This window comes from Colius striatus, chromosome 4 (genome assembly GCF_028858725.1).
Source record: "Colius striatus isolate bColStr4 chromosome 4, bColStr4.1.hap1, whole genome shotgun sequence".
Lineage (NCBI taxonomy): Eukaryota > Metazoa > Chordata > Aves > Coliiformes > Coliidae > Colius > Colius striatus.
In genome coordinates this window covers 53,342,455-53,354,814 of record NC_084762.1, presented here as the reverse complement: position 1 = coordinate 53,354,814, position 12,360 = coordinate 53,342,455, and the positions used below count along the sequence as shown (strand labels likewise).

Genomic DNA, 12,360 nt, shown 5'->3' with positions numbered 1-12,360 from the left:
AGGGGAGTCAAAAAAAGTTTCCCAAAATACTGCATGACTTTTAGTAAGGGACTTGACCAAGATTAAGCTTTAGTGCTGAAAACCACTTCTCTTTTTTAAAAAAAATTATCTCCACTGTGCCTGGCTTTGCAGGGGAAACCACTTATTTTCAAGAATCTGATTTTCCAAGGACACCTTGTGCTTAGCTGTTTGCAATGGTTTTGATATGATTAGGAATCAAAGTAAAATATTCCCTAAAGGCAAAGGAGCCTTCTGGCAAGTTACAAACATCAGATGACAAATTTACATCTTCTTATAGAAAGCTATATAAACAGAATTAGTTATTCATAACTCATCCTTAGCAAGACAACTGGTAAGTATGAAAAATGACATTACAATTAAAGCATGGATACACAGATAACGCATGGCTTGATTACATTTATTACTATTTAATTTAATGCAAAAGGATTATTATGCAATCACTTCATGTTATAAATTGAATTTGTTCTTAACTTTGTCCTTTCATCCTCCCCATACCCCAATTATAAGCTTTACTCTGATATCTAAGTAATTGCCTGGAGGCCTTGAAAATGCACTGTTTGACCTTTCATCTAGATGCTTTTAGAAAACTATAAACCCAAAGCATTCACATGAGGTTTTTTTCCTTCTGCTGGTAATGCAAATTCCTCCTGCATGCCTTTAGATAGAGTCTTACGAGGTTTAAGACTCTAGTTATGGTTACTTCCTTGTGTTTTCCTCCAATCATGCTGGCAGCTGTTTCTGTGTGTTTTCCAGCCAGGAGGTGGTCCTGGGTCTGCCCAGCACTCTAGGGCAGGAAACACTGGACTACATCCACACGACAGCACAAACCCAGTCTCTGGTACAACATCGAAGCCGTCTGCTGGGTCCTTTCCTCAATGAGTGGATTTTATTACATTGGCAAACACAATTCATTAAAATGCTACTTCCTGAATAGAGAGGCAACATACAAATATAGTCTGAACCAAACATTCTAAAGTACAAACAGGGGAAACTTCCTGACTCCCAAAAGGCAGTGACCTGCCTACCACAGCAACAGGAGAAGGTAAAAATGCCCTTACAGTCAACTGGGACTATCTGATTTTGGAATACATACATAACCTCCATGTCCATATTATATAGGTATTTATTTATAAGTTAAGATTTTATCCCCTAAAGCTTGTAGCTGCCACATTGCATTTGAATGCTAAATGTCAGCACAGCAGAATGGGGACACTACTTTCCACAATGCCCACGTCTGAGATTTCCCAGAGGCAGCAGGAAGAGCGGCACTACTTCAATGATGCAAGACTGCGATGCCTTTACTTCACAGTCACAGCACATAGTCAAGTGGGCCTCTGCATACTGGATAGCACTTTAGGCTTCTTCAATTCACTGAACAACTGATGCGGGTGCATTTTTAACAGAACACAAAGAAAACGGCAGTAGAGATACCAACGTTATAGCTTGTGACATCTCTCTTGCATAATACATGTGAACAAAAGGAATTTTATGCCACCACATTTTATTCAAGATTTCAAAACTTCCCCATGTTTCATGAAAAAACACCACCCAAATACCAAAAAAGTACCCCCAAAACCTTAAAAAAATCAATACAGAGGAGCTGAAAACATACTATCTGTCCAGAATGGTTATCACAGTAAATCCATCTCTGGCCAAAAAAACTTTTATATGCATAAATGTGCACATACATACAGAGAAACCGAAATGATTTGAAGTCTACGCAAATGAAAGATGAAAACTACAGCTGGTAGCACTGCAGGAGAGAGATCAATGTTAAAAACCTCTTATCCTGTATTAGCTAACAAGCAATTTAGGATCACTGGCTAAAAGTCCTTTTGTGCTTTCATCTAGAATGTTGATGCCACCCACCATTAGTTACAGAAGATATTCACAGGCCAGACTCCAAAAACAACCTGCAAACATGGCTATGCTGATTATACTCCCAGCACCTGCTACTTCTGGCCAGATTAGAGAGTAGAAAGAGCCCAGCAGCATCCCAGAGTTTGCAAGTGTTTGCTGGGCTTCTCACATCAGGCTCAGGGCAGAGCACGTGGCAAAAGCCAGAGGGAGGACTGCAGCCACAGGGCTGGGCAGGCAGGCAGGCAGCTGCCAAAGCAGGGAAAGGGAAGCCAAGGCAGTGTTAAGATAAAAACCAGACAATTCTCAACTGAGAACTGAAAAGGTGGTTGTTTAAAGCTCTTACAAATCAAAGAGTTTTGCCACATGTAGCAGTAAAGCAGAAAATTTCTACCCAATCTACAAAATTGGAATATTTTTATCATATCAGAGTTGTAAATGATCTATCACTAGGCCTCCTTGCAAGTAAACAGTGTTGAACTCATTCTAGCTTCTGTCCTATACTTTTATTTCCCTGCTTCTATGTTTCCTTCCCATACTGTCCATACTGACAGTTTGATGCATATGCATTCTGCATCATTACAGATGTTTGGTTTTTGCTGCTTTTTCCTCTTCCATCTGGAGGCTGATGAATCCACAGATGGAAAAAAGTATTTTTTTGATCATTTAAAATACTTCTGCTTTTGACTGTATAAAGCACAAGAAAATTAAAAGAGATAAGGACAAGAGAATCCTGTTTGCTACAAGTTTTTACTGCTTAGCAAACCTAGATTTCAGCTAGAGAGCTAGATAAGATCCTTGGGGCTTTTAGCATTTATGTTTTTATATCTATAAAAGGCAAATATTATTTGCAAGCTAACTTCTTTAAATACACTATAGCTAGTACTTAGTATACTGATAAAGTATTTGGTAGGAATACTAAAACATAAATTGAGGTATTGACAAGTTAATATTTGTCTCCTACAGGAGTCAAGTCGAGTGAATCCTTCACATCAAATGTCAGAAGACTGTCAGCCTTCAGAAAAAATGTCAAAAGACTATGTCCCTCCCTGCTCATCCTTGCATCCCTGGAGTGTGTGGGAGCAAGATCACAGAAAGGCACATAAAACCACACCAGGAACACAAAGAACTGATGAAAAGACAGGGCCTGTCACTGTGTGGGGCTGTTTTATTTTAATTCTGATATCCAAACCACAGTAGAAGGAGCTAAGCGCTACACTAGAAATTTGCTATAAATGCTTAGTAAAAATTTTGTTCTAAAATGGCATGCAATTCAAGGTAAAATCTTTTAACTAGGCCTCAGTTTAATTTACATATCCTCAATTTAAAAAAACAAAACAAAACAACCCCACCAAAAAAACCCCCTCACAAAACAAAAAAAAACCATATTGGGGAAAAAAGTTGACTGTACCTTTTCTGTAGTTAGAATTTTTTGTTTGTTTGCTTTAAGGAAATACTTCGTTTTCACAGAGTCTAAAAACATGTATCCAGTTGCATTAGATAAAAATTCCTTCAAATTATTCATTCTCTCCAAAGCTGCAACAACCTGACCATGCATTTGGAAAATACAGGATGATTTGTATGTGTTATTAGTCATCAGCACTTCAGTCCACTAGAGTGATAGTTGCCAACATGGATGGGAAAATGCACAACAGAAAGAAGAAAGAAAGAAAAAAAAAGTAACTTGCAAGGAGCATGTGTGATCTAACAGTTTTGATAAGAAAGGGGAAAAAACCCACAAATATAAAAAAATTACTCTTTACAATACAGCAGCACTTGAAGCTTGCCTTTTACCTCAGGCTTCCTAGAATTGCATCCTTGCGAGTGGTGTTAAGGTTGCCTCAGGGAGGGCAGATTGATTGCCTGCATCAGATAGGAGCTTCTGGAAGCAACATCGTCGACACAGAAAACAGCCTATAGAAGAACTATATGTTCCCTAAAACCTTACCAATTGTCATTGAGGTACATGTGTCCAATTGACATCTGCTTCAGAAAGTCCTATTCCACACTGAGGGGGAATTTGTATGACATATTCCAGAATAGTCAGTGATCATTTTAAATAATATATTCTATGATTCTAGGTGTCAGAAAAGGAGGTTTTCCCCTTGTATTGTTTTTCTTAAACATGTAAACTGTTACAGTGCTCAGAAATTATACACAGCAGAGTGGAGGAACAACCCCATGCACCAATACAGGCTGGGTATTGACCTGCTGGAGAGAAGCTCTGCAGAGAAAGACCTGGGAGTGCTGGTTGATAATAAAGTAACCATGAGCCAGCAAAGTGCTCTCATGGTCAAGAAGGCCAATGGCATCCTGGGATGCATCAAGAAGAGTGTGGCCAGTGGGTCAAGGGAGGTTCTCCTCCACCTCTACTCTGCCCTGGTGATGCCTCATCTGGACTCCTGTGTCCAGTTCTGGGCTCCCAAGCTCAAGACGGACAGGGAACTTCTGGAGAGAGTCTAGGCCACCAAGATGATCAGGAGACTGGATCATCTTCCTTATGAGGAAAGGCTGCAGGATCTGGGACTGTTCAACTTGGAGTAGAGAAGATTGAGGGGAGACCTCATTAATATACAAGTATTTAAAAGGTTCATGTCAAGGGGTGGGGCAGCCTTTTTTTCTGTAGTGTCCAGTGATAGGACAAGGGGTAACGGACAAAAACTGGAGCACAAAAAGTTCCACTTAAACAGAAGGAAAAACTTCTTTGCTGCGAGGGTGAGGGAGCCCTGGCACAGGCTGCCCAGGGAGTCTCCTCTAGACGTTTTCAAAACCTGCCAGGATGCATTCCTGTATGAACTGATCTAGATGGACTTGCTTTAGCAGGGGGGTTGGACTAGATCTTTAGGGGTCCCTTCCAATCCCTACCATTCTGTGATTCTTTGAGTGTCTGATACTTACTTTTTAGCAATAACTTACTTTGGAATTCGTTTTTTAAACAGGAGGATTAGAACCATTTCATAAAAGTACAGTTCCTGTTTGACTTAAAATAGCTGCATAACTCATGCTGAAGAAAAAGTAGCATGCATAATCTAGCAAGCTCTTTCAAAGGTGAGGAAAATCATGCAACGGACAGCGAGTATGAGTAATTAAATAATAATTTTAAAAAGTCAAAACCTCGTTTATGTTCTAGTCTTCATGAATCCTTAATGAGCAACATTTGAAAAAAAAACCAAACTATTGATGAAAATCTCATGATACTGCTATTCAAGCTTCCTCAGAAAGTTTTGGAAATGATCTGAAATCCAATCATTAACATCTATTGTATCCCTCTCATCCTAAACATCATATAGAAGGCATTAGAAAATCATTGACACTAAGCATCCTCTGTGTTGCATGACCTCAGGACAACATGTCAGTTCCTTGAAACATGGCTTGGATACAGAGTGCAAATGGGATCAAGTCATACATGTTTCCAAGTTAGTCTAGAGACTCAGTCTTTCCAAGTCTGCAAACTGGAAAAAAACCAGAACCACCAATGTCAAGACATGCTTCAGCTCTGCAGGCACTAGCACACTGTCATCTGGCTGGCACCAAATGCTCCAACTGAGTACTTTAACACAGAATTTAGCAATGTACATGTAAGAAGTTATGGCTTAATATAGGCACTGAATAAAATACACCTGAGACATCAAAAAACAGATCCTATGCAACTAAGTCACAAAGTATAGCCTGTTTGCAGATATATACACAACACAGAAGAAAAAGCATTTTTCACAACCTCTATCTGACAAATACCCTCCTTCTTCAGACACCTCAGTCCTGCTCAGCAAGATTTTTGCCATATGCAGAGACAGTTCTCACAGAGCACTGTTCAAGTGGCAGTGTGCCTGGCATGCAGTTCCCTGCTGCTCCTTGAGGGGCCTGGGGCTGTCTGAGGACGACAGCCACCTTGCCAGCAAATCCTGTCACAGAATCACAGAATCTTAAGGGTTGGAAGGGACCTCAAAAGATCATCTAGTCCAACCCCCTGCCAGAGCAGGACCACCTAGAGTAGGTCACACAGGAACTCGTCCAGGTGGGGTTTGAATGTCTCCAGAGAAGGAGACTCAACAATCCATCGGGGCATCCTGTTCCAGTGCTCCGTCACCCTCACAGTGAATAAATTATTCCTTGTATTTCTTTGGACCCTCTTATGTTCCAGCTTATACCCACTGCCCCTTGTCCTATCACTGGATATCACTGAAAACAGGCTGGCTCCATCCTCCTGACACTTATCCTGTAAGGCCTAGGGACTGGTGACCAGCCCAACGGTGCAGAGCACCAGTGCACCATCCCTGCAAGCAGAACACCTCAGATACTCTCCACAAACTGTGAACGATGTTCCTCCCTGCACAGCACTTGTAAGGGGTAACAGCCCAGAGAGGCTCTAATGGAGTTCTCCCCCAAAACCCTGAGCCAGAGGGGCAACACAAGTCAAACAAAGAACAACATCTGCTCTGGTGTCACACTGCCTGCCTTCCTCTGAGATGAGGGCTGCGTAGTACCAACAAAACTATATATTTTTGGAGGTGGAACTCCAAATGAGATAAGGTACAAGTTACCACATGAGAAATTCCCTGTGGCAACACCCAGGGCCATCTGCAGAGAAAGCATCACAAGCTAAAATTTGAAAATGACAAACCACATGCTCTCTTTAATACGCTCATGTATTAAAAGCAAGAAAAATACCCCACCCCACATTTGATCCTTGCATACAAATCCTGAAAGACATAAGGTCTGGAAGCACTGGAGGCCAATTTGCAAATGTATAAATGTATTGAGAATTTTCAAACGTGGAGGGGGACAATACTCTATCTCCTTAGTCTCAAAGAATCAGACAACTATAGCTAAGCCAGAAACTACACCTCACTCCAGGCTGCATTTTCCTTTCTATATACATTCACCACTTTTAGCTTCCTTGCTCACCATTTATATAGCTTGTGTGCTTTCTGTTGTTTCTTTGTAATTCATATGCAACCCTGCTATAGTCTCCTGTCTGACTCTTATTTTGAATATACTCTCATGTAGCAGCCAAACACTCAGGAAAGCCCTGTAACACTGTTCAGTTGGTATTCCCTATAGATGAAAAACAGCCTTGGTAGAAAATTCAGCCATAAGCTGTTTAGTTAGAATTCTTTTCAAGAAGCCATTGTGTATTTATTTATTTAAAAATTATAGCATGATTCCGAAGAAATAACTAGTGCCACAGTCCAATTAAAACTCCTATTCACCAAGCCTATTGGTGTTGCACGTAGGAACCTACTATATTAAATGCACTCAGTTGTTCTCTTTTATTTTTCATTCATGTATCAAATGGAATGCTTTCAAGCCTAATGTCCATCTAAAGGCAATACGCTACAGCTTCAATTAAAACCATGGATTATAAATTTCATATTCAAGTTAACAACCTTGCAGGAAGTTAAACCTGGAGACCCAAAACTGACAAAAATAACACTCATCTGAAGCTAAGAGAAATGTACTGCTTTGAGATGCTCCAAGAGATTTTCTCTTGAATTACCAGAGGAGCTACAGAATAAATTTAGACTCTCCAGGGCTGCATCCATCCATAACCTGGCCTTCTTGGCACATCACTACTACAGCAGGCATTCAGAAAGCTCAGGGGACACTGCACTTTGCTCGGCCTACTTAGCAGAGACAAAAACACATCTAAGACTCCCAAAGAATACAAATACTTTATGACTAAGCCAGCCTCTTCCTTTGCTGCTCCTCATCATAGTGGCTCTGTTCCTCTAACTAGCAATTGGGGAATAGGCTGGTGTTGCTACATCATGTGTATTACCAAAGCTACTTCTCCACAGTAATGAGAAAAAGAAGGTCCAGTTGCTTTTTCTGTCTTTATTATGAACTGTCACATTAAGCTTTGTGAATTCTCTGAATAAAGCCTTTAGTAAAGGCAGAGGGTCACATTATTCCATCTTGCTTAAGCTTAGAATGTCCAAAATATTGCAGGTTGGCTGCAGAACATGGGCACCTGTGAGATCTTAAAGCCAGGCACCGAATACAAGCATATGCCACATTGAGGTAGCTCAGGATTGGAAGAGAATACCTTTCAATTCAGACTTAGTATCCCCCCCCGCCCCATTTTTTTTGGCCTTGCATTTAGCTTTTTCTGGCCTTTCAATTGCTGCTTATAAACAAACATGAACAATAACTGAATAGTCATAGAACAGCATGACAAATCTTAATGCTTTTTTCTAAAAAAGAAGAAAATGTCCATACGATTGTACAGTAGCTTATAAAAATTCAGTTATAGTGGCTCTGCAGTGCCCTGTTAATGCTGCAAAATACTACATAGCTCCAAAGAGTTTCCCACATATTCCTTCTCTCTGAAGTCCTGGAGAAATGCTCATATTTTATGGAAACTAGTGTTAAGCTGCATGAAAGCTGCCAATGCTTCAAGGAGTGCCAGCCAAAAGAATGCCAGCATGAATGAGTTAGATTGGCCATTCTCAAACCACAGTCCATACCATGCTTGCTGCTGCTCTGCTTTTTAGTAGGCTGGTCATTTCTGCTACTGTTGTTCCCCTAGTTCCCATTCTGTGAAGAATACTACATAATCTATCTATATTATATAAATTTATTTTAGTTTATACTATAAACTAAATTAATACAGAAAGATCCACAAAGCTTCTTGTCTACCTGTCTTCAGTCCCCAACACGTGCACGTCTCGCATGTGAGAAATGGACTATGCAGTCTCAAATGGAGAGGAGCAAGTCCGTAAGACTACTGTCTCTGATGTCTGCAATAATCTAACCGACTTCAGATTCATCAGTTCAGGAAGTAAAGTCCTCCAGATCACAGGAAGGACTCTGCTAGAATGCTTCTACAGATAAGGAACTACTAAAGTCACTTCTGAAATTGTACTGAACATTAAGTATCAAGCCCAGCTACCAAAACCAAACGGGAAATTTAGGTTTACAGCTTTGACTCATTGAGATATGAATGCAAAAGCATGAGGTAACAACAGCAATTAAAATAATCAAAGAAGTTCTAAAGGAAAAAAAAGTTTAATTTTATATGGGATGGTGTTAGAGCTCTAAATGAGATTACTTTTTTTTTCTTTTTTTTTTTCCCTTGTGGTGTGTCCCAAAATCCTCACTGCAGGTCACAGATCAAGTTGTATAAGAAGCTGTGTAACAAATGGGACAGTAAGCTTATTACAATTTCCATGCTTTTCTCCTGCCTGCCCCACCCAGTCAAAGTCTCTCAATTTGATCTTCAGTATTTTTAACTCATTGTATTCTGCATAATCAAAATTTTCTTAGATCCCCTCTCTCTTACTTTGGGAAAAGGTTTGTAGCAAGGGGTGGGTGTGTTTGTCTTAATTCTTCGTTTGGTTTTTTTTTTGTAAGCCCACACACATTTAACTTGATAGACAATTCACTTCAAAAGCTTCCTTTCAACTATTTTATGAGCATATAAATAGCTGTGCAGGAAAGAGTCAATAACTTGTCTAGTATGCTTCCTGTTTCAAACAATGGCAAATGTTGGGTATTTTGGGATGAAAATGCCCATTTTCTTGTATCTTTTTTTATCCTTATAAGTGTCTGTGTATATGTGTATCTATCTATATAACTACACTTGTATTTACACACACGTGCATAGACGTCTCCACAGGAATATTTCCTTTATGTATAAATTACCACAACAAAATACTTAAGCTCACTTCCGGTCATGTAAAGATAGCCATAGCTAAATATAAAATTTCAATTCCCAGTTTAGTAACCGTTAAAAGGTCATTTCCCATGTTCTATGTCTTTAGTTATTTAGTTTATATCAGTTACTTATATGCATTGTAACCTGCACTTTTTCTACTTCAATTTTATGAGTTATTTTGTAAGCCTGCAAGCCTGCTTCTACAGCTGAGATTTGCCTTTAAAATTTTGAGAGGTAGACTATGAGGGTATCATCCTCAAAGGATTTTCTACACCTTTCAGGGAACATCTCTAAGACAGACATTAGTTAATCCAGAATTATAGGTAAATTCAAATATATGAACATGAGACCCCATTTATGTGTTTCAGCTCCACCACTAAATAGCTGAAATGTGGTAATGTGGTTTCAGTTCTACGTATTTAGAGCATTGTCTTTGTAAGTAAGATATTCCCAGCATGTCAGTTGTCTGGAAGTAGCATCTAAGTCAGTTCTCCTCCAACATAAACATCTTCAAAATTAAAAATCACAGCAGGAAATCTGAAAGAATCACTCCCCAGGGGCATGTGTATTCTGCAAAACATCAGCCTTTGTCTGTGTCATTTCTAGTCATCATCTAGTTACAGACTCTGTTGTTTAACACATATCTTGTAGTTGCCACTCTGACTAACCAAAATGTCCGAAGCATTCCAACCATGATCCTTTTTTTTCAGGGCTCATTACTAAATTTACTTACAGCAAGAGTTCAGTTGCATTTAAAGAAAAACAGGCAGATTTTCTTGACAAACTTCTAAAGCCCACATATCAGCTAAAGGCTCATTTCCTCAAATCCATGTTTTTCTTCACAGTCACACTTGCACTCTTTTTCATGCAACCATCAGCAGGAATTTGAGGACCCTTACCAGGAAGGAAAAGGTGCTGGAGAATTTTGTTCACTCACGGTGTTGATTCTCTATATTCATCTCACTTTCAGCTATGTCCACTCTCCATTTGAAAAGATACCACCCCAGTAGCTTTAAAACACAAAAGCTTATCATTGTATTCTTGCTTAGTCAACCTTTTTATTACCTCTATCTATCTTCTACTTCATTTGTCCCATTCACCTCTGCATTTGTTATGCTTTCTCAAGGCACCTTATCTTTCCATGATTAACACAAATACAAAAATGCCTCCTTTGCACATACACTAGCCTCTTTTGTCAAGAGTAACTGTTTTATGTCAAAGTTAAAAGTTATCTATTTTCAACAAATCAGACTTTTAAAGTGGTTTTAAAATAAACAGTAGTAGAGCATACCGTGCTTTCTTACCTGAACAGAGTTGTTCAACTTTTGTGTAGTTTAAAGCTAATATATCATTAACCCATGCGATGATGTCATGTCTGCTCATAGTCTCTTGGGTTATAGAGGTAGAGTACACGTTGACCGCCATTCCCCAACTAGGAAAAAAAAAAGGACAAAAAATATATTTTGGGCATTTTGATAACTGATTTATAGACACAATGAATTTACAATTCTTGTACAAAAAAGAAGGAAAAGATGCATCACTGCACAGTCTTCTATTAGTTATTGATGAAGTATGCTTAATTTTTATTCTTTGGTGACATGATCTTCTCAATGTACTCTTGGAATCTATAAACATATTTCACTGTCATTGTGAACATAAGGAACGTACAGCATTCTGCCTAATGCTAATAAGGTAGGAAAAAAAATCAGACATAGCCTAAAGATACTTAGACAGGACCAGAGATGTGGGATTTTATCACATAGTGCTGCACAAATGTTGCAATCTGACACCTATCTGTCAGGTCTTTGACACTTCAGGATGATCAGACAGCCTTAAATCAGTATTTAGTTTTCAAATAACTTCTAGAATATGTAGCTGTTCTGCTCACTCAAATACTGATTTCTTCCTGAACAGGGGCCTTTTGGATCATTCATTCAGTCCTTAAAAGTCACAGAGCGAATACCAGATAATCTTTTATCATTTTACTAATCTCTATCCTGAAAGTAAATGAGACTTGTACCCTCAACTGCCTGGTTGGAAAGCTGCAGCAATGTCAGATTCCTCTACATATTTAGGAGTATTTCCTCTCAGATTAAACCCATTTGTTGTTCTGCCAACAATATCCTCCAGCTCTAATGGCTTTTTCTTTCCCACAGCCGATTTCATAATGTGTTAGGGACAGCACTCAGAGTCTGTCCCAATGCCCAGGTAGTCTAGATTAATCAAATTCTCCAAGACTCTTAACAAGTCAGACCATTGCTTAATGGTCATGTCAGCCATCCTACTTGAACACAGCTAAACAGTTTCAGACTGTGTTCAGGCAACATTTCACCAAGACCTTGGATAAGGGCCCTTTGTGCTGAAAATTTTGATAGACATATTATCTTAAAATAGATTCTTCTAGTTAGCTAAAGTCCTTTCCTGCAAGTAGGTAATTCATAGTGTCTTTTATCATCAGTCCCCAAGCCTGGAAACATATACTACTGGATTTTATTCCCTGCTGCTCTACATCAATCACATCATTCTGTTGCACGACATTGCTAAAGAAAAGATGAACACATTCAAGTTTCTCTCATCAATACTTTCAAAGAGTGGAGCCAAGATCAATCATAAAAATAGTAAATAATATTCCCAAGACTAGTGGATTTTAGGAAGTCCACTAGTAACAATCCAAGTACCAGGTGTTTCAGAAATTATTCAATAGCCAACCAAGTTGCAGTATTATTCCTGGGGGGAAAAAAAAAAAAGGAGTTGGTGGCTACTGTGTATCTTTGTCTCTAGTGACACCCTGTAGCTAACACTTAAGTGTCTAGCTTTGGTGCCAG

General features: G+C 39.2%; 1 protein-coding gene across 5 annotated transcripts in view; it reads right to left on the bottom strand.

The window, feature by feature from the left end:
- The window catches only part of MAPRE2 (microtubule associated protein RP/EB family member 2), a 104,916-nt gene that overhangs the window by 30,568 nt on the left and 61,988 nt on the right, over positions 1-12,360 (bottom strand). For 4 of the 5 annotated variants that reach the window (XM_061995330.1, XM_061995327.1, XM_061995329.1 and 1 more), the window contains one exon: positions 10,840-10,967. The exons of the other annotated variant lie outside the window; for it this stretch is intronic. In XM_061995330.1, the coding sequence (XP_061851314.1) occupies positions 10,840-10,960 (121 nt within the window). In that variant the 5' untranslated portion in view covers positions 10,961-10,967. The remainder of the gene's footprint in view (positions 1-10,839; positions 10,968-12,360) is intronic. 5 annotated transcript variants of the gene reach the window in all.